Genomic DNA, 26,787 nt, shown 5'->3' with positions numbered 1-26,787 from the left:
ATTTGCAGTTTCTAAATAAACAAAGCGCTGGTAACTAAATATCACATAACTATCAAAAATAAAATGAATATGACAATTTACAAACACCGCACTTGGTAGCATAATAAATTATGACGTTTGAAGGACGTAAAAGCGACAACTATACAAAGTCGGTTAACGTGAAGCCGAACTAGCTCGGGTTACCTTTGCCCATATCTCCCGCGCGATTTCGACAAACACTGGCATAGAAAGTCATAGAAAGTGCTGCCATCTATATTAAAAAACATACTACGACATTAAGCCGCTTGACAGCGGGTTACCTTTGCCTGTGGCGTCACAATTTCACTTAGGTAACGGAATTTTTGGGGAACTAAATACAAGGTACGCCATCTAACGTCATTTAAAATAAGTAATTGATATCGATTAAATTAACAAACGGGCTAATGGCCGATAGATGTCATTATTAAGTTATCAATTATAATTATTAAGTTAAGCTATTATAATTATTGTCCATTGTCTGATATGTTGTAAATTTATATTTGCCTATTAAATATATTGTTTAGTATCACCGAAAACCTAAAAGGGAAGCCGGTGGGAATCGGCTTGTATGGACGCTTCGCCACTGCATCACACATAGGACCTCATAAGTCATACATAAAATTCTAAGTTCCAATTTTAAATCCACGCCACCGAGCTCCAATTACGGGACGAACTATATCAAATTGTATAACCAGTCAACTATCAGTTGCTTAAATAACATTGGCTCGAGTGTGGTGACGCTCTTCGTGCAATCATGGCCAGCGATAACCAAAGCGCCCGTCACGCGTGGACGCGCACACGTGTTTCTTTGCCGGCGCGTTGCAACAGCTCACGACTGACCGACATCAAGTTTTCGTATAATGTTTAAATTTGGAATTGCGATGTGGATATTTCGTTAATGATATTTATAGTCGAATGTTTTTGAACGTGCAGACATGAGACCATCAAACGAGATGGTTGTAGGTCTGATGCATGGATGTTATGGATACAAAATTTCGGATCTGGATACGGATATGGATATAGGAATTAAATTATATCGGTTTCGGATACGGTTACGGATATGTAATTATTTCGGATTATCCGTAAGTTTCGGATAGTTTCGGGTACGGTTACGGGGCTCCATAACATCCCTGGTCTGATGGTATTTGGTAAATGAACACAATAGTGATAAAATAAAATTATTCTTATTATAGTTTATTTATTTAATCTTATATTTAACATACTTTGTGAGACTATCCATCGATCCGTAAAACAAAAATATGTACAAAATATATACAATTACATTAAATTATTTTTACAATACCGACAGCATGGTCAATACTCTTTTGACCATGCTATCTCAAAAACCATTAAAATTAGACAGAACTGGGTCAGCTGTTGGTAATTCCACATAGAAATCCACCACTAGCCGTTCACTACAAAGTCATTCTACATCATAATTGCCGTCATTTTCGACATCTCATCGGTCTTCGCATTTTGAAATACATATTTTTTTCTTCTATTTCCCTCCAGCAAAACGGATGAACAACCGTATTTTTAGAAGATATCTATTAAAAAATTATATACACGTAAAAAAAAACATCATATTTTTACAATATGTTACATTTACTTTGGTACTGGGGTGGTGTTCGTTCGAAAAGTCAGAGTTAACATCTACCCACACTTTCACTTCAAAGGGTTGACTTAATTTTAAATTTATCTGCAGTACAGTCCGAGTGGATAATGTTTTTCGGGATATAAAGTAGTCTATAGAACTCAGGAGTAATGTAAAAATATGGTTTAGTATTTCCTGAGATTAGCGTATTCAAACAAACTAATCAGCTTTATTCATTAGTATAGATAAAAAAATATATTTCGCTTGAAGTTAATATGTAGAAGATATGAAATGTTCACCTACTTTTGTGATAGTGTGCGAGCGTTGATTAAAGAATCGGAACCTCATCGAAAACATGTTTTAAACTGATTCTAAATAAAAGGCTTATCAAAGCAGTAATTAATACGTAAATTAATGTCTAACGAATATTTCAATCTTTATAAATGGTAGTTTACAACTTTTCCGCATATTAAGCATAGTCTCGATTAATCATTAGTGTTTGTAAATTAGATTTTAGTATGTAAATTGGTTCCGTCATGTGATTAGTTTTTTTTCAGTTTTGTATTTTTTTGCAATAATTAATCTTGTGCATTGAAGTCTTTTCTTAATACGTAGTAGAATTTGATTATAAAAATATATTTCTTCATTAATATGTTTATTGTTAAATAAAAATATATACTTGTAACTTCGCAGTATACAATACAAAAATATTTACATATTTTATATCCCAAGAATAGATTACGCAGGCGTCGCGATAATACGATATTTGCATAACCTCAATTAAACACAATATAAACATCAATTTAAACTTGACATAAAAATACATTACAGTCATATCAAAGCGGTTTATCGTACAATAGGTAATAACCGAGTCGATTGTGCAGCCCGATTGCACCGTGAGAAATGATAACACCCATTGTTTGAGTATAAAAACATCGCAATGATAGTCTCACAAAGTTGTTTATAGACTCCAGTTCCATTCACACGCAAATCGAACTTCGAACTAATGACCGTTTAAAATAAACGACTCCATTCTTAATCTTCGATCCGATCTCGAGAATATACCAATCAAAACACGTCATTTGTACGCATGTCAAAAATTCTTTGTTCTGATTGGTGCATTTCAATACATTGAAAATGGCGGTTAATAATCAAAGTAAATTAATTATTAACGATCCTTAATGTTATATTAAGTGCGTTTTTCTGAAAAGGTAAATGGACGTTGTACGACTGTACGGTTACACCGAAAGACTGATTAACAGGCGTTTGTACATAATGCATTATTTCATGAAATGGAACACATTCATAATATCACCAATTACGAAAACTTATTACTCCATTTATTAAAAATAGTTTGTTTATAATTACACATAAACACATAAGAATTACGTAATTTTAAAACACAGCTGGCACACGTAGTCTGCCCTACTTATAAAAAGAAACAATGGAGAAAATAATTTTAAGTTCTTATAAATTACGATTGCATTTTTTTTTTATTTTATTTCGCTGGAATCCCCGCGTCATTATTAATTATCCGTACATAATATTATAAAACTAAGTCCCACTCCGCGACTCTCTGTTAGAACGCGCTAAATTCAAAAACTACCAAACAGATTTTGATGAAATTTGGTATGGAAATAGTTTATGACCCTGGGAAAGACATAGGCTACTTCTTATACCGGGAAGTTATATTAGAGCGGGTCCTTTATTCTTCACACATGCGAAGAAGCGAACAAAAAAATTACCGATGGTTCCCGATCCAACATATTTGTAAAAAAAAAATTACTCCAGGTGGCAACGCAAAATCGAATTGCCTCAATATGAAGGCTGGCTTTAATCAACCAGAGAGATATACAACTGCTTTGGTAAATATTTATCTGCAAATAGATTTCATTTACTATTGCCTACAGGGTAATCTTTACTTTAGCGGATAAATGACATAAATAATTCCCCTATCTCCAATAGTTTCCAGTCCGACATACTTTATAAAGTTGAGATGTGTGTAATATGTATGCTAATATTCGGCTGTTTCTTCAAAAGACTATTAAAACCTTTTTCGGTAAAAAAAAACGGTTTATCGCTACCACCACTGTTGGTTGACCAAATCGAAAAGCGGAAGTACAGCATTGGATCGAGTCCCTAACTCAATATACACCCTACATCGACATACCGATTAAAACCCCTAGAGGCCTTGTTTGGTGCTTACGAGGCAGCCTCGGGACATTTTTACTGCATAGCTGAACGGGAAGGCGTAGTAAACCCGACTTACTTGGTAAAGTTGAGATGCGTGGAGGCGAGTATGTCCGCGAGCGAGCCCCACAGTGTGTGATGGAGCTCCCGCACCGGCGCGCCCCACCAGCTCGCGTGCCAGTACCGCACTGTCGACGACACGCAGCAGTTCACGCCTGCAACAACAACTGGTTAGTACAACGCACCCAGTACACCTACTTATAGCTTTATTATATTCATGGCATCCATAGCTTGGACATGTTTTCATTTTTATTTATTTATTTATTTACAGCATGGAAAACTTAAAGCTATATAATTATATTAGAAATAGCAACAATTTAGGTGTCAAAAAGCCAATAACAAGTTCTCACTTATAGAGTTGAATTAAGAAACTTGAGTGTGAGCAAAACTCTTACGACAATAAACCAATGACTAAATATAAAGAGGACAGGCCTCAAAAGTTAGCTATATGAATAAGTTATATTTATGTTAGGGAAATCGACGCAGAATTGTCAATATATATGTCTATCTCTTTTACTCAAAGCTTATTTGGAACGCAACAAAAAGACAAAAATAATTGCTTTCTTCGCATATGGCACTATTTCGTTTACTTCAACACACTGGGACCGCCTTGCGGCCGAAACGCCATTTTACGAAACCTAGTCAGCAAGTACATGTAGTGTCAGACGATGTAAACAAATCTTCATAAATATTGAATTTAAAGTAATATAATCATATTCTCAATTGTTTAGTTTGTTTATTAGTGTATTTGTTAAGTTTCGAAAGTGACTCAGTGTTGTGTGAAAGGATGCAAATCGAATTCACGCAAGAAAGACCCCGAAATATCTTTTCATAGGTTAGTAACTGTTTTTACCGAAAATTAGCAAATATCTTTGTATATTTACTTTTTGGATTTGTTTTTATCAATTAAAATGATATGTGGATCTGGTTTGTTAAGCTTTGGACCCTTTTAGGCGTGATTTATACACATTAAAATCATTATGTTTGTTTACACACGAGCTTAGGGATGGGTGGGTGGATTTGTTTAGAAATTATTGATATCGATATTTTAACAGACGCCCGTTTATCAATTACGGTTTTTGTCTTTGGAAAGAATGTTAGAGCACACATCAATATTGTATTATTCAGAACGACAAACTAAGTGAAATTAGAATATTTTTTAAGATAACCAAAAAATTTAAAAACCAAGGCAAAATGAATTGAGAATATTGAGCGACGTGATTGGAATCCTACACCAAATACATATTTCTTTACATTTTGAGAAGATAGGCATAAACCACACGTTTAATTAACGCGAGTAAAGATAACTGTTTTCCAACAATATTCCCGATAAGTAAAATAGTAATGATTATTATACTTCACCTAATAGTAATATTACTTTAATATATTGCTATGAATAAAATTAGAATTGTTACATAAAAGAATAGATAAACATAAAAGAAACAACATAAAGATGAAATGTAAGATATATTTTTACAATTGGCGGTCTTATGTTTCGAACAACCTTTGCATGCACGGAAATAGATACATAATCATATTGTTGTTATTGCAGATAATTATTATAATTGATTATCTTAACCACCATTTTTACGGTCATTGATTTTAGTTTGCTGAACCATAGTTATGTTTCTCGATCAAAGAGCATAATAATAAAATAAAATAAAACCAACCAAATAATTGCTGGCTACGCTATCTTATTCCATTTATCATGTATTAAATAAATATCTTAATCTGTAACTTAAATTTTTAGCAAGGAATAGTGCAACATACAAATATAGATCAAACACAACTGGATGTTTGTCACAACAGGTACTGCTTTGTTTAACAATTGGTACTTATAAATCACTTTCAGTTTGTTTGTTTACATTATGGTTTGTTATATTTATATTATGGTAGTTCCTAACCCCTTTCGTATTTGATCTTTTTGGGGCTTGTTTGTCTCTCTTAATTCTTCGATGTCGATACAAAATTTTCGGTACTAGCATATCACTATTGTAAGGGGCGGAGTCGGCGCCATTTTGTTCAGGAAATGTGCCGCATGTCACGTGACCATATTACCCATCCTCTATACTTCTTTTATCATTGCAATAAACGGATACAAAAAAAACCAAAAACATTTATTTATTATTAAGTTACTACTACTTTATACCGATTTGATGTCTGTACGTCACATGAGTATCCCATTGAAAACCAGCGCTGCAGTATTACATAGGTGGTATTGCAGAATTTAGCTGAATGGGAGGCCCATAGTTGGTGCAATAATTGTTTAAACTTCTTTCTTACTTTTCGTCATGTATCATTGGCAAAGTGTCCATATAAGCCGATTCCTGCCGGCTTCCTTTTCGTAGTTTATGTAAAATCTGACGTTCTCTAGAACGATTTGGGGACCGCATTTATGCAAGTAAATATGTGTTATGTCGGGTTACCGAAATCTTCAACCTTCGCCATTGTCGTGTATAGTCCAACCCATGATGGGTTAGGAGATTCTATTACCATGTTGGGTACAATTTCAGACTCCGGGCTGATACTAAATAATAAGTCAGCTGATAAACTGGATATCACTTTGCCCACCGAGGATTCGAATCTGAAACCTCAGCGCGGTAGTCATACCGTACTACAACTACTCTATCGCATGTTAGTCATTAGCAGTACCCAATTATAAGTGTCGACATAATAATGTCAATTAACGAGAGACGACATATTCCTTGACGATGACCGGCGTACGGTCGCTAAAATTATACTGGGCTTTCAAGATCTATGTATATCAGCCAATGGCTGATTACGGAACACAAGTCGTTACGTACTATTATACCTGGATCTACGCTATGTATACTGTGAATGTAATTTAGTTAGATTAAATGTGAAATGATGAGGATGGATGAGGAGAGCGGAGGACCGAGCAACGTGGCGCGCTCTAGGGGAGGCCTATGTTCAGCAGTGGACAGTTGTAGGCGGATGAGATGAGATGAGAAATGTGAAATATAGACTTTTATGTTTTGTATATCTCTGCCAGTCCTAAGTGTCTAGAGAAGGGGTTCAATGTGCCAAAACCTTTGACACACGGACTAAACTGAGGGACAACGCTGACACCAAGTATAAATAAGGTTGAGCGCTCGAGATATGTAATCAAAAATCGTTCTGCATGAATAAATGTTTATTAGTACTTTAATATGACAACACACATGGTTTTATATAAGAAACACACACACACATACATAATAAGATTTAGAGTCACTACACAAGTAAATAATCTCATGGTTTTTTTATTCAAAATATGAGAAAACAGCTCATGGAATTTCCAAAGCAGACGTCAGTCGTTAATGCATGTAAAATTTTACAGCATTTACAATAAAAGTTAAGAAATCAACTAACCTTTAAATGCTTCAAGGAAAATAAAGTAATCTACATTCGAAAGCAAATCACAGATCATGCTAATTAACATATTAATATCGAAGTATAGTTTGTCTTAAAATTTTCCATTGCGAAAGCAACCTTCAATAATAAAACGAACGTGAATGTCGCAAGAACAATAAAAAAGTATAAGATATTCAATATTAATTTCTCCCACAACTGCATAAGGATACAAATGCCTAGTAATAAATATATTTTGTTTAGAAAGGAAAATATGGCATCCGTATTTTTTTAAATTTTAACTCCCTATCATATTCCTTGACTTCTTTCTAATGATTACACCAAGTTCTAAAATTTGTAGAAAAATCCGCAGCAAAATCGATTTAGCCGTTTTGATGCGATTTCCAAAACATATAAAACTGGGATATATTGATACACATGAATTTCGGAGTTCAAATCTCGTTTTAGATGATAAAAAATAATGGTATTGAGATTAATAGCCACCTTTCTCCCGACACAGGTAAGAGCATAAGCATTCGTCACTGACATAACCTTTATAGTGCAAGGAGCATAATTTGCAAGGCTTCCACTAAGATTCATTAGCCAGTGCGTGTCGTTAGCTGGCTTCCGATGCGTGTTCAACTTATGCTATCTTATTGTATTGTCCCTTTGCTGGGCACTTCACAAACAAGAAGAATAAAGTATTCGAACGCTTGCTAAGTGGTAATTTCTTGGCATTCAATAATTCTACACAAGTCGGAATATGACAATATTTCAAACATGCTTACATTTTTGCTTGAAATTGTTGCTTTGTCACCATAACATTAGAGTTTATAATGGCAATTGGTGAAAAAGACTAAAATGATCCAAGAATTTCAGAGGACATAACTTTATTTTTTTTTTGTTTCTGCGGAGAGTGTCTTATGACTAGCGCTCAGCCTTCGTGGGGGGCGACTGAGCGGTTATGTTGGGGTCATCGTGCCTTACGACCCGGAGTTGCGCCACCCGGATTTGATGTCGACCTTCAGGCGACCGCCGGGCCGAGTCCCTAACTTATATACAACGCACGGCATACCAACTAAAACTCCGCGGTGGCCCTCTTCGGCGCATTAGGGACGACTGCGGGCTTCCTCTGACGGAAATGTCTAAGTCTACATCCACAGCCGCCCCTGCGCGGTGCCGCCTAGTGCGGCCCGTCTCCTGTGTGTGTGTGTGTGTGGGGGGTCAGAAGCCCCCGCGCACCGAAGGACGCCCTCGGCGTCTACGGCAGCATGAGGCCAACTGCACACTGCCGTCCATCCCGGGGGTCAACCGAAAATTGTACAAAGACGCACAAAAATGCACTAGGGCGGACAGCCCCCTGCTGCCCGCCGACGACCCCCATTGTGGCCCCTATTAGTCGCCTTTTACGACAGGCAGGGGATACCGTGGTGAAATTCTCCAAACGCCCCCATTCCACAGGGCGGACATTACCTTACCACGTAAATGATATCATGGATGATCAGGCGCATAAAATATAAATATTGTTACGATTACCTAACATACAGCATACATACCATAACTTAGATACAAGCGATCAAGGTGAAAATACTCGATTCGAACAGTACGTGGAAGGAAATGATTTGAAAGTTAAATGAAACGGCAAACAACCCAACGCGTGGATAAAATATATTATGCGTTGGTTTACCACGAGCTGTTTAACTGTGGAGGAAACAGCGCGAAGTAAACTCGCGAACATGAGAGTTCCAAAGTATTTGGAAATTATAGTGAAATGTGTCAGTGTGCGTGCAGAATACGGTCGTCTTGTTTATTTTCTTAGTGTGTGCCGTATCTTTTATACATATCTATACTATCTATACTATTATATAAAGCTGAAGAGTTTGTTTGTTTGTTTGAACGCGCTAATCTCAGGAACTACCGGTCCAAATTGATTTTTTTTTTTGCGTTGGATAGCCCTTTGTTCGTGGAGTGCTATAGGCTATATATATATCATCACGCTATACCCAATAGGAGCGGAGCAGTAATGGCTAATCTCAGGAACTGCCGGTCCAAACTGAAAAAATCTTTTTGCATTAGATAGCCCTTTGTTCGTGGAGTGCTATATGCTATATATCATCACGCTATACCCAACAGGAGCGGAGCAGTAATGGCTAATCTCAGGAACTGCCGGTCCAAACTGAAAAATTCTTTTTGCGTTTGGATAGCCCTTTGTTCGTGGAGTGCTATAGGCTATATATATATATATCATCACGCTATACCCAATAGGAGTGGAGCAGTAATGGCTAATCTCGGGAACTACCGATTCGACCTGAAAAAATATTTTTGTGTTGAATAGTCCTTTGTTTGTGGAGTGCTCAAAGTTATATATCATCACGCTATGACCAATAGGAGCGGAGCAGTAATGGCTAATCTGAGGAACTACCAGTTTCAACTGAAACAATCTTTTTGTGTTGGATAGCCCTTTGTTCCTGGAGTGCTATAGGCTATATACCATCACGCTATGACCAATAGGAGCGGAGCAGTAATGAAACATGTTGCAAAAACGGGGAAAAATTATTAGTTTTGAGAGCTTCCGTTGCGTGCGCTACGTAAACGGTTAAAGTTATGCAACAATAATGTATGACGGGATTGTTCCTCTTAAAAAGTTCTAAAAAATATATTATAAAACAAAGTCCCCCGCTGCATCTGTCTGCCTAAACGTGTTAAACTCAAAAACTACCCAACGTATTAAGATGAAATTTGGTATGGAGACAATTTGAGACCCTGGGAAGAACATAGGCTCCCGGGAAACTACTACTTTTATAACGGAAAACTTTAGCCTGAAAAACTTTATAACGCGGGCGGAGCCGCGGGCAAAAGCTAGTCAGTATATAAAGATGTTTCTTTTCTTTGCCTGTCATGGTGTGTGCAAATAAATAAGTTGCATATGCTTAGAGTAGTTAGGTGAGGATGTTGTCGATTTTAGATAAGATCCAATAGAGAAACAATATATTAACTATAAAAATAACTATTTGTATTTTATCAAGCTGTCTCTTGGATAAATTAAGAAAAGATTTACATAACATAAGTCATGCGTAGTTGAACATTTTTGAACTGCATTAAAATTATGGAAGTATGGATTTTATACCTTTGCCTGCCCGAAAAGGCGACTGTAACTATTGTAATGCAATTAGGGGTGGTATAACCATGAAATAATAGTGAACTTCTGTAAAACTCGATTATAATAATAGTGGCATTAATTATAAAAAGTGATTACTTAATAAGTTTTTGCGTCAACATAATGTCTACCCACATCAATTTAATTTTTGCTTGTTACCTATACAATACATTGTGTGGGTTATACAACATTATTTTTCCAGAACTGGATTGTTCAACTGACTACCACGGTGGCGTAGTTGTATTGCTTACTGATGACGATACCGCTCCGAGGTCCTGGGTTCGAATCACAAATCGGGCCGAGTGATATTGAATTTTTTACTCAATATCAGCCCGGGGTCTGAAATAAGTTCCCAATATGGCGACAGGTTCGCCTTCTATCACACCATGGCACGGAACACGCAAGCGAAAAGACGGAGCCCTAGTTGCACTTCTGCCTACCCCTTCGATGAAGGCGTGTTGAGTGTGTGTTTGGATTTTCCAAAGCAAATTGTCCACAGTTGCGGCTGATCGCAAAAATTAAATAGGTACATTATACTGGTCGTATTCAACCTTTTTTATATCGGCCAAACTTCATAGACGTCTTAGTTTTAGTGCCTCGGGCCACAACGTAAATTCTTTGATCTACGTAAGTGTCACAAGACGTAATAATCAAAACTCAACCTGTTTTATATCTGTTAATAAAAAACATTATCATTTGAGAATAACTTTATTCTTAATGCGTTAGCATACAGCTCTAGTGATATATAAACCATTAGACTTTTCACACTGTCAAATTGCGAGCAATTTCACAGCACAGCAGATGAGCAGAGAACACGCAGCGTGTGCGCAACGTCTTCGCTTCATTGACATCACTTTGTACTCTCCCGTACAACAACCCTTTTCTTCAATTGAAATTGATTATCATAAGTGTGTATTTATGTATCAGATGCAACAACTCGTACAATGTATACGTCCTGACATTTACATGTAGGAACAACATTTTCAATTACTAATATATTTTCAAAACATATACTAAGTATTATCTATATTGTTTAGTCTCTACATTATCTAAAGGTAGACTGGTAGAGAATGCCTTCGGCTTTATGTCCGTCATTACACATTGTAGCATAATAAGTGTATTAAGACATAAATCGTCAGTATTTTTATGTTCGCAAAATAACATAGTAGGTAATTGCTGTCTTCCCACCGATTCTTTCAAAACGGATTCCTCAAATACGTTGCTGTACTATCTTTTCATTTTGTTTCGTACGTCTTCGATTTCACAAAGTTAACAATGTTTGCTTATCGAATTTCATTCTTTTACTGGCTGTTTTAAACGCGTTTCGAGTCGGCAACGTGTTCACTGCGCCTGCGCTTCGCAATGAAACCGCTCGTAATCTGCCAATGTCATAGTTCTCTAGCCTATCTACAACAAGCTTTAGAAAGTGTTGCGTCGACCCTAAATAAGATTGGATTAAACGCAAGTAGGGAAAGATACGACAATGTTTCGAGAAGACTAGTGAGTCATCTAAATCATACTTGCGCACATATAACCTCAATGGCGGAGGAACAATACCGTTACTTACGTTTAAGTTAGATCTGATTAGACTTCTAGCCTTGACTCAATAACGGTGCACAATACCGCTGGCAAAAGGACGTCACATAATATTTCTGAATAATTATAATTAAAGAATACGATGTTTTGAGATATGCTAATTTATTTAAATTATATTTACATAGGCGAACAGATTCCTGCTAACTGTCACTAGTCGCCATTTTTTCTAGAACACGTTTCGATTGTTGACATCGTTCGATGTGTTTTGAAGGCCGGCATAACAATGACGACTGATAATTTCTCACGATCATTATTTGTAGTTTTGTAGCGGATAGAAATAACACTCATTATATTATTAAAATTACGTTATAAGTTGTTTCAAAAATGTTAATTAAAATCCACTTCTTCATTTACATACCTACCATAATTTTTAATTATATAAACTGCCAAATGATTAAAAAATTAAGCAATAAGACTATCGAAACCCATATAATTATTATGTATTTTTTTGTTCCTGTCTCATATAATTAAGTGACCTAGCAATTAAAATACGGCAAATGTGAATACATTAAACCGGAAATTATAAAATATTCAAGAAATTAAGTTAATAATAATTTTATTCTACAATTATTGTTCCGATTGTCGTTTCTGCGAATGGGTTGATATCAAAGATCCTCAACAAACATCTTCAGGTTTCAATTGGCTATTGGATCACAGGTCAAATGCAGAAGGCAGTATTGCTGGACACGGCGCGCATTGTGAGGAGATTACTCACTTTGAATCCCTGACCGCCGGCTTGAGCTTCGCCATCGGAGATTATTCATTTATTTATATGTTATTTTAAGATATGTATAAAAATGTAAAAAAGTAACTTTAAAAATAAAGAGAATACTACTAGAATCTTGGCTCTTAACAACAACATAATATAAATTACTTTATTGAGAATATTGATTGGTCTCAATTATCAAGCAAATAATATTTTTTATTGACTAAACCGCCAAAGGGTTAGTACCAAATACTATAATTTTTTTACATCACGTCCTTAACATTTAGGTGCAATGACTGGAAGTGATTTAAAAAAAATGCAATTAACATTATTCGACATTGCCATTCTCCTTCGCCAGATTTATATAGCATACAATTATATATGTTATAAAACAAACTCCCCTTTTCTGTCTGTTTGTATGTTATCGATTTTCTCAAAATCTTCTGAACGGATTTTTATGAAATTTGCTATGGAGATAGTTTAAGGCCCTGGGAAGGTTATAGGTTACCTTATATCCCGGAAAACTCCTTCAGGCAGGCGAAGCCACGACTTAAAGCTGGTATATTATAATGATAAATTTTCTTATCCTGCCTTACATGTTGTAAAACAAAGTCCCCCGCGTCCATATGTCTGAACGCGATAAACTGAAAAAACTACTGAACGGATTTTGATGAAATTCGGCACGGATATAAAACTATTTCATATATATGATATCAAACGATATCCTGGGAAGGACATAGGCTTTTTATGACGGGAAAACCTTTTGACGCAGGCGAAGCCGAGAGCAAACGAGTATAAAACGTAATTGTGTTTTAGGCAAAAAAATGTCCTGGCACTTTTTATAGCGTATCTACTCATACATAAAACTGTTAGGGTCATGTTGTGAGGAAATCTGCATACTTGAGGGACCACTAAACAATTTATATTTTCCATTTATTCTGCTGGTGGTAGGATATATTTTATATCCACCCGGATCATACCACCGTACTCAAGGTGTTAAAACCCGTCATAGTGGCCCACGTAATTGTTTCGCGTTCCGGGAACAGTCTGTGTATATCCGGTTCCAACAGGTCGGCATAATTGTGTCGACTACTAAGGGGTAATCATCTCTCGTCAGTTTACATTCTATTGGACCCCACTCCACTTACCATCAAGTGCAGTGGAGTGACTTTACCCTGCACGAATAAAAGATATATGTATATTTAAAAAAACTAATAAATATTGATGTAGCCAGTTTTTTGTATGATTTGTATTTCAAAGTTTGAGTGTTGTTGTTACTGCGGATGGAGTTGTTGTTTTACCTTCAGGCAAACACACCACGTATGACAATTCAATTAGAAAAAAAATCTTTAACTTTGTCAAATAAATTAATAATAAAATACTTAAAAAAAAATTCATAGCTCAAATATCACGCGAATATTAAATATATTTAAGAGTGAATTTTAGCACTTTTTTATCAGACTATTACCGTTTTATACTTCCTTGTATATGTTACCTGAAAGACTCATGAGGCCAGTTACAGTTAATTAGCAATAATAAACGAATTTCGATTTCCTCAACTCGCACCGTGCCCGAAGGTGAACGCTCCGTTATGTCCAACCGTTGAATGCAATTTCTTTCCGGCAACACTTCCTATGTACACCCGGTTTGAATGTAACTCAATATCACTCAAGTTGCTGTTTTTTTTATTGCTTTGAATGACGAGACGAGCTTGCCGTTCGCCTGATGGTAAGCGATACGACCATAAACAGTAGAAACACCAACGCCTTGAATTACAAAGTATTGTTTGATATTCCACTGCGCTCGTCATCCGAAAACATGAGATGTTAAGTCTTATTATGTCCAGTAGTTACACTGGCTACAATGTCCTACAAACCGGAACACAATAGTGTCTACAAACTGTTGCTTGGCGGCAGAAATAGACATTGCAGTGGTGCCTACCCAGGCGGAATCTCACATAAGAGACCAACCACCAATGGTGATAGGATATTCTATTTGTCTGGAGGGCGTTCAAGGTACACGAGAAGTAAAACCCGCTATGGTCCACGTAAATGTCGCGTTCCGGGTTCAGTCCGTGTATATCCTGTTTCGAACAGGCCGGCATAATTGTGTCCACTGACGAGAAAGTCGGGGTAATCATCGCTCGTAAGTTAACACTAAATAGACCCTATGCATTTTGCATTTTATCATTTATGCATCATGTGCAATATGGTCCTTTAGACTTCCCCGAAAAAATAATTGATCAACCCTTCAATAAACAGAAACAACTTAAAACATGCATTCTAATAAACTTGAGTATCTTTACCGCATCATTAGTTATTGAAGACCGCTGTTTCACGCTTGGCTTCCTATGTCGGATCCAAACGGACCGTGAACAAACAATTAAACGTAACGTAAGGTTACGCGTAATTCTTAAGGCATAGGCAGACTTTATTGGTAATTGAGTGGTGGAAGCTCTCTCATATGTGAGTGTCCGCCTGGGTAGATACCGCCGCAATGTCTATTTCTGCCGCCAAGTAGTAAGTAGTGTGTAGTCACTGTTGTGTTCCGGTTTGAAGGGCATTGTATACAGGGTAACTACTGGACATAGTGAGACTTAACATCTCATGACTCAGGAAGGCGAGCGCAGTGGAATACCAAACAATACTTTGTGGTTTAAGGTGTTGAAAGGTGTTTCTTCTGTTAATGGGCGGTCGTGTCGCTTACCATCAGGCGAACGGCAAGCTCGTCTCGTTATTCAAAGCAATAAAAAAAATACTTTAAACTTATAAAAGGCCATCATGCATGATCTTATCAGTATTTAGTAACAGAGCCTATTGTATCAACTATATTATAAGTAACTTAATATACAGTTACTCGAAGTCATAGAAATGATTGCCTACGTAAGGAACTACACATAACCTCACGAATTTTATTAATTGTGACTATCTTAGTATCTAAGCATGCTCAATGATAAATCTAAATGAGGCAATACTCGAAACAATGTTGCACCTACTTATCCACTAATGATAGACTTTAGCTTAGATTAAGAAAGATATTCAAAAGAAAACCGTTTCTGACCAAATCTGGATTTTCTTTACAAAGAGAAAAACTCGCTCGAATTAGCCAACTACAGAATCGTACTCAGGACTACAATCACAGCCCGAATACGACCCAACAAAACCAATAGATCACTGATGTTTAACGTTGATAATTAGAACGTAATCAGCCCGCATGTATGGAATCCCGCTTGTAAGAACTCTTAGTAGTTATAACCAAACGGTATTGCCTAACATACACGTCAGTTATATAATAACTTGCGAACTCAGGAACACGCATTAGCATGCTTATGAGACAAATAAGTCAACATAAACTAAGCTCACGCCTCGGTGCTCAGAGGGCTAGGCAGAGACGCTGAAATATTGCATTCACATTTCGCTGAATTTATATCCGTTCCATAATGTGGCGAGCCTGTTCCCATATTGGGCACGAATTTCAAACTCCGGGTTAATATTGAGCAGAAATACCTTATATCAGTTTGCTTAACCCAGGATTCGAATCCGTTATCTCAGAGTGGCGGTCGAACTGCGCTCGGAATGCAACGTCACTGAAGCAATAAATTTAAATCCTAAGCAACTAAGCGTATTTTTCTTGGATTTAAAAACGTTATAAAAAATCATAACCCTACACAAAAAAAGAAAAAAAATTGTTTGTTTACTTTTTAAGTATATTATAAATCTACCTAAGTACGTAAGAATATTTTGACCCAAACTTTGCGTCATATGTCAGGGACCGTTACGAAGTATTTCCATCCACATATCCGGGTTTGGTTTCACATCCTTTTTGTATACATGTCAAAATGTCATGTGATAAACAAAACAACATCGCTACGTGACAGTATGAAAAAGACAAACGCGTCATTACATCATGTCCGCGTCTCGATGTTATTATGATAACACAATCAGCCATTATCACGGTGATTAGGAAATTTCGGTGCAAGCGCACTAGCGTACGTGCCCGGTTGGTTGGGTCTGCCTTATCGAGTTTTGTCTTGATATTTTTAACGTAGATATGATGAAAAACCTGTTCGTAACCTCTCTGGGGTCAGCTATTGTGCGTCCAGTACAATAATAATAATAATAGCCCTGTATTATATACTGTCCCATTGTTGGGCACGGGGCTCTACTACTGAGAGGGATTAGGCCTTAGTCCACCACGCTGACCTAGTGCGGATTGGTAGATTTCACACACCCTGGAAATCCCTATAGGAAACTTCTCAGGTATGCAGGGTTCCTCACGATGTTTTCCTTCACCGTTAAAGCAAAGCGATAATTCACAAAGAATACACACGTAATATTTAGAAAAGTCAGAGATGTGTGCCCATGGATTTCGAACCTGCGGACATTTATCACGGCAGTCCGTTCCCACTAGGCTGTCGCCGCTTTTTTGTACATTAGGCTATAAGTTTGAAAATTTTCAAGGAACACCACGTATTTGGATAGTCTATATTGCACCGGACCAAATGTAGAATATGCCATGCCAAAAAGTTAAGGTTATAGTTTAAGGTCCATTTTTCATACATTTTGTTTCACCTTTAATCTGGGTAACTAAACAAGTATTGACAAGTAAAGAATTTAAATTCACGTCTAGTTAGTGATTAGTTCTCGCAGTTGAAAGAAAAACGTAAAAATAATTAATATGCATGGATATTTCGGCCTTTAAAATTTCGTCGTATTCAATTTTAAAATGTCAGAGAGTAAAATTTTAAAATGTCTTTCAAAATACTGTCAACAATAAAAAGTCAATTATTGAAAAAGCTTTATTATTAAATCGACTTTCGAGGGGCGATGAGAGAACCGATTGGCACGTTAACAATGAGCTGAATGTGAGGGAACAATTAAATTTTTTAAGGAAAAACCTGGTCAACTTTTAATGCGTGCCAGTGTTCTTTATTTAATTAAACGTGCAATTGAAACAAAAGAGTTGGCACATTCTTATTTTGAATACATTCATAATATTATACTTTTTATTTTTGAAAACAGAACAGGAATACAACCGTTTTGATCTTGGCATTTCACTCAAAGGGCACGCATCCAGAGCTGTTAAATAGATTGTCGTGGTATTTAGTGCAAAAGTGCAGCGTGGGTTAAACAACGACTAGCAATCATTAGGGTTGACGGTACAGTAACATTGCGGTAGTAAATAAGTGTTTTAAGGTCGACGCTCGACACAGACGAATATAATTTCTTAAAATACGCACCACTTAACAAATATGTCTGCAGAGATAATTATTTCCTGTGGTAATATAACACGTCTCAGTATACAGACGTCGCTCATAATTTGTCTCTTTCAGTTGCTTTTGAAGTTGCCGAGTTAACAAGAACTTCCACAATAGTAAAGCTATTTTTAAAATTGTTTTATTTGTGTGTGACAATTTTTCCTTGTATGGTAATTTTAGAAATATAAAGTTTAGCAACGGCAAAATGCCAATACTGTTCACTGTATAAATATTAGATATCTTCCCGTCAATACGTGTGTTGATTCACCAGATATCTTGAAATTATTTTTGTAGATTAGGCAACCCTAGAAATTAGAATTTGAAGATGTGGCCAACTTGCCAAAAAATTGTCGCAAGAAACAAACGAAAAATTTCGTCGTTAAATTTTAAAGGCCGAAATATCCATGCATATTAATTATTTTTACGTTTTTCTTTCAACTGCGAGAACTAATCACTAACTAGACGTGAATTTAAATTCTTTACTTGTCAATACTTGTTTAGTTACCCAGATTAAAGGTGAAACAAAATGTATGAAAAATGGACCTTAAGCTATAACCTTAAAACTGTTCCAACTTCTATACGATAAAGTATGGTTTACCTAATTTTGGATTATATAGCAATTCCAAGGATTCAAAGGGTCGATCCCTACCACTAGCTTAATCTGAGGTGTCCTTTTCAAGGATTCAAAGTTATTGACTTCATTTTATATGTAATAAAACACACACACACACACACACACACACATACACACACATACACACACAATATGTGTCTCGTAGAGGTAACCGGAAATGTAACTAGGGTACCCACTTTTCGCCTGTTTTCCGTGCCACAATGTGATAGGGGAGTCTAATCCCACACAAGCTCCAGATTCTGGGCTGATACTTATCAGAAAAACCCTCTCTGCCCCTGGGATTCGAACCCCAGATACCAGAGCGATGTATATGTATATGTACCACGCACGCAATACAACTTCGCCACACAGTCATAATTTATACGTCAATCAGTAACAAATTTAATATCGGATATGTCCTTGCTGAACTCCTCCTACTCAACCTATGAATTGATCCTCGACCATGCGCATAAATGAACAAACAACTCTACTAACAAACCGAACAAACAAAAACAAACTATAAAATAAACATACTAATTTCAAACATAGTGCTAGTGACAGTATCGTACAATGACCTTTTAATGTGCCAATTTAGGACATAACATCAATTGAGTACTAATGAAATCGAGGAATTCGTGAACACATTAAACTCTACGCTCGGCGGTCTAACAGGTTTGGATGCGATTGCGCAGTAATAGATTATAATACTTGCATAAAACTTGATGAACGGTGGTTTAGTAGCAGTAGCAGTAATGTAAGGCGGGAAAAAGAACTATTCTAGACTTTGAAGACGACTAAGAACCCTTACCACCCTTTTCATGAAAGTATTCTGATAGCATTTTTCGATCGTGAAAATAGACCAATCAGAACAAAGGATTTTTTTATGAGCACGGGAGACTGACCCCACTGCCATTGATGGTAAGTGGGGTCTGACAGTCGATTGACGATTTTTACCATGTTTAATCAGTACATTGCAAATTTCTTACCGCTATATCCAAGTGGCGCGTTCTCCTGCAGTTTGAAGGTAAAAGGTATGTGCACGCGCTGCATCAGCAGCCGCGGGGGCGTCATGGTGCGGCCCCACGCGTCCTCCCTGCCCTCCCCCACTATACCGATCACTTCCATGTTCCTGCCGACAAACAAATTTAGACCTTAATATTTAGGTTAAACGGCAGATTTAAAAATAATATCTATATATACAAAAAATGAATCCTTATTTCCCTTGGTCACGCCATTACGCGTGAACGGCAGGAGAAGATTCGTATGAAAGAAAAAAATCAAAAAATTGTGCGATAAATTAGACAATATAGGAAAACTTAACGACATAATTCATTTTACATAACTGTCAGTGGTTTGAAACAACTGTCAGCGATCGACAGAATGCGCGCGTGCATACGTAGTTAAGACAGGACAACGTCTGCCGGGTCAACTAGTTACAAATAAATATCAACAAGATCATCAGCAACATGCTCATGTCCTTTCCATTTTGGAGTCGGCACGCCACGAATATGTTTTTATATTCTTTTTCGAAATGATTTAGTTTAGTTTCTATTACAACTACTGGTGGTAAGACACTATTTGTGAGAGTCCGCCCGGGTAGATACCACTGCAATGTCTATTTCTATCGCCAAGCAAAAGTATGTAGTCACTGTTATGTTCCGGTTTGAAGAACATTGTAGCCAGTGTAACTACTGGACATAATTAACATCTCATGTCTCAGGATGGCGAGCGCAGTGGAATACGAAACAATACTTTGTAATTCAAGGTGTTGGATGGTGTTTCTACTGTTTATGTGCAGTCGTGTGGTTTACCATCAGGCGAACGGCAAACTCGTCTCGTCATTCAAAGCAATAAAAAAATAATAACAACCTCACAAGCAGTCCAAACTCTAACACCAACGTCATACGATTTACATCTAAACGGCAAGTCCAAAATTCATACATTTGTCTGGTATAAATATCGTGCGTAGCTTGAAACAAACCATTTAAAATGAAAGTTCAATGTTGATAGTATTCATTTATCAGACGACCTACTTGTTCGTTTGCTGAACTGTTATAACAAACAGTCTACTAGCATACCTATCGTATTGCGTTCATTGTGACAGGCAGCTCGATACGAAACGCATAATGGCTTCTTGTTTACCATAAGAACTAGTTTAAGGTTATAGGAAGGTCAGGGAAAACTGTACAATTCTCTACTCTGATGGTACATAGTCACCGATTGAACGAAAATAAACATGCCTTCATTCCAATTAAAACGCAAAAGTTCAAGGTTTCGATTGCGTAAGATTGCATGCGATGTGTGCATAACGAACAATATGCGACCGAAGACGTAACGCGCCGTCTAAATTACATTACAGACTCTGTATATTTTTTAAATAATTATCTTTATTTAACAATTTATTTACAATTTTTATTAATGTTTTTGTAAATTTATTTAATAATTACTGTTTTTTCTTAAAACAATTTGTTTCATTTTATTTTACGTGATTAATTTGCCGCTTGATGGTCAGAGTGCTTTTTGTAAATTTGATACAAATGTTGTTAAAACGTGTTATTTTGACTAGCTCTTAATTTATGTATAAAATTAAATGTCATTTTACCTGTTAAATGAATTGACGCCCATTACTCTGTTTATTTTTTAATATAATATTATGCGTTTTCGTGTTCGAACAAATCTTTTATGATTCCGGAAGAGGCTAAGGTTTTATTAAAAAAATATTTTGATTTCATCAAAATTTAGTAGGCACGGGCAAAAGTGGATGTACGGAGCGACATAGTCGTGAAATAACGACCAAGGTCCTTAAATATAGGTTTAAAAAAAAACATAGAATATAACTTTTTAAAGGATAACTTGAAAGATTCATGCGCGCACGTTTCTAAAATTATATACTGGCTTTTGCACACGACTTCGCCCGCATGAAGGAGTTTTCCGGGATATTTTTTTTCCGACTTACTAGATATGTATCGTTATATTATGACCAAATTACACAATATCATTATAAATTGTAGCCTATGTGTTATTCTGATATATAACCAATACTACTGTAAAGTTTCATTCAAATCCATTCAGTAGTTTTTTCGTAAAACAGGAATAAACATACATCCATACAGCTTCACAAACTTTCGCATTTATAATATTAGTAGAATGTACAATTAGTCACAAAAATAGTTAAAGTAAGCTTGTGTGCACTTTGTGTTCTAATCAAGCATTGTCCCTCTTCGGAATCGAACGCAATATCATCCGACAGCCAACACATTACCACTACACCATGAATGCTATAACTAATAGTCTATAAATATAATATACATGTGTTATCGAGTATGAATACCGTTAATGTAAATGAAATGTTAATTCATGCGCACTCGCAGCGATTAAGCAATTAGGCGGCGAGATGGACCGACGTGATCTGAGGTCGTCGCACACCGGGGCAAAGCTATGCTATACTACTGCTTTAGTAGCTTATCGTATCTTATGCACCCCTAGCTATATTATCGATGTTTTTGTACAAATGTTATGGGAATGTTTCGTGACTTCAATTGTTTTATTATAAATCATATACAGTGAACACCAGTTATAATGATATTAAAGGGATCACCGAATCTGCACGTTATATCCGATAGTCGTTATGAACGATGCTGTACTTTTATACATTTATTTGCAGCGACCTTGTCGATGAGCCGTTATAACCGATGCGTTGGTATAACCGGAGTCCTTATAACCGGTTTCTAATGTATTATGCTCTGTAATAGAATATACATGTAGGATTAAAGACATAATATGTTGCAATTATAGTAACAAATATAACACTATGTATCGTAAATAAGAAGTGTTATTATAACGTTAGTATTATTGCGTGCGCGGTATGACACCTCTCTGAGGTATCGGATTCACATCTCAGGTCGGCTGAAATAATAATGGGTTTACTGCCTAGTCTAAGCCAGGAGTCTGGAATTTATGCCCGATATGATGCTATCCCTATCACAATGTGGCATGGAATACACGTGGCAAAAAGCGTGGTGCACTTGTTGCTCCTCTGCCTGCCCCTTCGGAGATAAAGACAATGTGTGTTTGGTGGATGCCTTACCTAGGAGTCTGGAATTTATGCCCGATATGATGCTCTCGCCTACCACAGCGTGGCATGGAATACACGTGGCGAAGAGTGTGATGCCCTTGTTGCTCCTCTGCCTGCCCCTTCGAAGATAAAGGCCTAATGTGTGTTTTGTATGTGTTTATAACGTACTAACTACTAAGATCTAACAGTGTAATTAAAAGCGGCGTACGCGCAATTTCATGTTGTTGAACCTCAAGAAATTCACATGGTCTGACGTTGAAAATATCACCTTCCTTGTTTAAAATTGTTGGAACGTTTTTAATTTTTTGATATTCTGATTACGTAAGTCGGTCAATTATATTATCGAGTCCGCATCTGTTTAATATTTCCATTGTTACATTCAATTGTTAACAATCAAATTAACATGAGTGTTACATGAATAAATCTACATTAATTAAGACTTTTTTGTTAGGTACTAGATGACCCGAAAGACGATGTCCCGTCTTAAATATGAATTTGCAGCGCGCATTGTGTCAATCGCTGACAGTTATTTCAAACAATTGACAGTTATATATAATTTATATTTTCGTTAAGTTTTCTTAAATTTTATAATTTTCCGGGCAATTTATTGAATTTTTTCTTTCAAAAGAACCTTCTCCTGACAATAACAAATACAACAAAAATAAAAATAGTGAAATCGGTCCAGCCGTTCACGCGTGATGGCGTGACCAAGGGAGATAGGAATTCATATAGATTTCAGTAATAATACAAACTTTGCCAAGGCATTTAATCAGTGTTATTGTTGGATAAAAACCAAAGAGGTGTAGAAATCGGGCTTCGAACCCACGTCCTCAGTATTATGCAAATAGTATGTTAGAACAACTTCAGTGTGCACGAGCCTTAAGACCTAAATTATATCATGCAAATAAACGTTCAGCAATGGGAATGAAACTCAATCGATAACAAACCTAGATATTGCTACTTTGTTACTTTGTTGGTGGCAGGATATATTTTATATCCGCCCGGATAGCGATCACTGTACACAAGATGTTAAAACCAGCCATAGTGGCCCAGGTAAGTGAGTCGCGTTCCGGGATCAGCCTGTGTATATCCGGTTCCAACAGGTCGGCATAATTGTGTCGACTGCTGACGGGTAATCATCTCTCGCCAGTCGACATTCTATTGGACCCCACTCCACTTACCATCAGGTGCAGTGGGGTAGTGGCGAATGGTCCATATAATCCGATTCTTACCGGCTTCCCTTTTATAATTGATGTAATATCTAAATATCATTAAAACGATTCGGAAACCGTATTTATATAATAATAATAATATCAGCCCTGTATTATATACTTGCCCACTGCTGAGCACGGGCCTCCTCTACTAATGAGAGGGATTAGGCCTTAGTCCACCACGATGGCCTAGTGCGGATTGGTAGACTTCTCAGGTATGCAGGTTTCCTCGCGATGTTTTCCTTCACCGTTAAGGTGGTAGCTCAAGGTCCATTTTCATACATTTTGTTTCGGCTTTAATCTGGGTAACTAAACAAGTATTGGCAAGTAAGAATTTAAATTCACGTCTAGTTAGTGATTAGTTCTCGCAGTTGAAGAAAAATGTAAAAATAATTAATAATCATGGATATTTCGGCCTTTAAAATTTAATATGACGAAATTTTAAAGGCAGAAATATCCATGATTATTAATTATTTTTACATTTCAACTGCGAAATAATCACTAACTAGACGTGAATTAAATTCACTACCAATACTGTTTAGTTACAGAACTGTTAAAACCTTGAAGTATGTAAAGCGAACGATAATTTCACAAAGAATACACACATGATTTTTTAGAAAAGTCAGAGGTGTGTGCCCTTGGGATTTGAACCTGCGGACATTCGTCTCGGCAGACCGTTCCACACCCAACTAGGCTATCGTCGCTTTCGTACAATCGTAAACCGTGAACCGTATTTATGCATATAAGTAATTATCTACATGTTGTGCCGGGTGCCGTTTTGCAAAATTTTACTCTGCCATTGCAGTGGGGTTAGTTAGTCGTGCTAATATAAAAAAAAACCTTTTGGAAAACGCTAACCTTAGACTTTTTATATTAAGGTATATAACAAATAAAATGTGTTACTTTAAAATATCCATAACTCTTTCGAGACTTAATCCTTACATATTATAAAACAAAGACCTCCGCCACGTCTGTCTGACTATGATAAACACAAAAATGACCCAACGATTTCGATGAAATTTGGTATCGAGACAGTTTGAGATGAGAAGTATTTATGCTACTTTTTATTCCGATTATTCAACTAGTTATGGACTCGTCTCGTCTGCATTTATTTATCTATTTAACACTTTACATACAGAGAAATATATAGGCGGATCTAAACACATTCACAAACTTTGGCATTCATAATATTAATAGGATAGAAATATTGTCATGATGGCAAGTTTTTATTTTTTTATTGCACATCATACAAAACATGTAAAGGCGGACTTAATGCCAGAGGCATTCCCTACCAGTCAACCTGAGGTGGTGCAGAGATAGAACATAGTAGGTGCACGTCAATAAAACTGTACATTGAGGGTAGTACCTAAAAAGTAAAAAATAAATAAAATATAATAATATATATGTATATATCATAAATAAAATAATTTATTAAATATGTCTATGATAAATGTATAATTGCAAATACATAGATAATATCAAAGGTCATAAATTAAAATTTACGATGATTCCGCCAATTCACCTGCAAGTTTTTATTCATATTTTATAAATAAGATTAATTTGATCACTTTATCATCATTTTTTAAATGATAAAAACTGGCAATTGAAGGTTAAATTCATTAATTTATTGTTGTTATCGACATATCGATTATCTACATCATACGCCGGCTAGTAAGAGCTGTAGCGAATAATGTTGATTCTGTGGTTCCTGCAAATGTCAGGTAGACGTATCAGCTGTCAAATGCGACGGTTGACGTTTAAAAAGAGAGAGCCCTCCTCTCCTCGTGCCCCTATAGGTTTCTTTTTAATCACTGGTGGTAATTTATTTAATTGACGATCTGGTGAGAGTCGCCGGAGTCCGATGGATGTGGGCGACCCATGGCGATCAATGGGGAGGCCTATGTCCAGCAGTGGACGATTCTCGGCTGAAATGATGATGATGATGAAATTTAAATTAAAATAAAAGTGTGCTTAATTAAAAGAACCGTGATACTACAAGGGCGTCTTCAAATTTGTCGCGCGACTGCAGCGCTGCGGTCGCGCTGTCTCCGCACGGCGCTTAGCAGCAAATTTAAGCCGTTCTTAGGTATTTATATTAACTTTATTTGTGTTGTGGTAATTTTTATGGATATGCAAAGAAGCTCGGCACGAAGCGGCTAATTTGAAGGCGACTTAAATTGATCCGCCTTGCAAATTCTTGTTTCCTTTTCTAAATTGATCCGCCTTCCAAATCCTATTTTACTCTTCCTTATTGTTGATGGCGTAAAACCTAAGTTTGATTATACTTTATCATTAATAAAAATACCTTAATAATATCAGACCTGTATTATATACTGTCCCACAGCTGGGCACGGGCCTTCTCTACTACTGTTCTCAGTAGCAGAGATTAGGCCACAGTCCACCATGCTGGCCTAGTGCGAATTGGTAGACTTCACACACCCTCAAAATTCCTATAGAGAACTTCTCATGTATACCGGTTTCCTCGCAGAGTTTTCCTTCACCATTAAAGCGAGCGATAATTTCCAAAAGAATACACATGTATTTTTTAGAAAAGTCAGACGTCTGCCCTTGTGTTTTGGACCTGCGGACATTCGTCTCAGCAGTCCGTTCGACACATAACAAGGCTATTGCCGCTCATAATACTTCAAAAATACCTAACTTTTATTCTATTCATACAACATGGCATTCCCGGATAAGATGCGCATGCGATATTGATAAACTAAACAGGTGGTACCTTATCTCCTAAACTGGAACGTCAAACATACGTACTACACAGTACACTGTAACTAGCCAAATACAAGATTTAATTTAAAACGGAGCACTAACCGTATTTTTAGGAGCGATCTACTTGAAATTTAGAATAGAACATAAAAAAAATACATCACATGTCTACAGTATGTTTTCTTAAATTTGGTAGTTAAAAATTAATTTTACAATAAAAATGCCACTAAATTTATTC

The 26,787-nt window shown here is 36.5% G+C and overlaps 1 protein-coding gene across 1 annotated transcript in view; it reads right to left on the bottom strand.

Annotated features, from left to right (window-relative positions):
• Positions 1-19,691, bottom strand: part of LOC115449312 (cell growth regulator with RING finger domain protein 1) — a 64,503-nt gene extending 44,812 nt beyond the window's left edge. Inside the window, exons 1-2 of the mRNA XM_037438149.1 lie at positions 19,529-19,691; positions 3,882-4,017 (exon numbers count right to left, since the gene is read on the bottom strand). Of these exons, the coding sequence (XP_037294046.1) occupies positions 3,882-4,017; positions 19,529-19,667 (275 nt within the window). The 5' untranslated portion in view covers positions 19,668-19,691. The remainder of the gene's footprint in view (positions 1-3,881; positions 4,018-19,528) is intronic.
• Positions 19,692-26,787: the final 7,096 nt, after the last annotated feature.

This window comes from Manduca sexta, chromosome 13, assembly GCF_014839805.1.
Source record: "Manduca sexta isolate Smith_Timp_Sample1 chromosome 13, JHU_Msex_v1.0, whole genome shotgun sequence".
Classification (NCBI taxonomy): domain Eukaryota; kingdom Metazoa; phylum Arthropoda; class Insecta; order Lepidoptera; family Sphingidae; genus Manduca; species Manduca sexta.
This window is presented reverse-complemented; position numbering and strand designations above follow the sequence as displayed.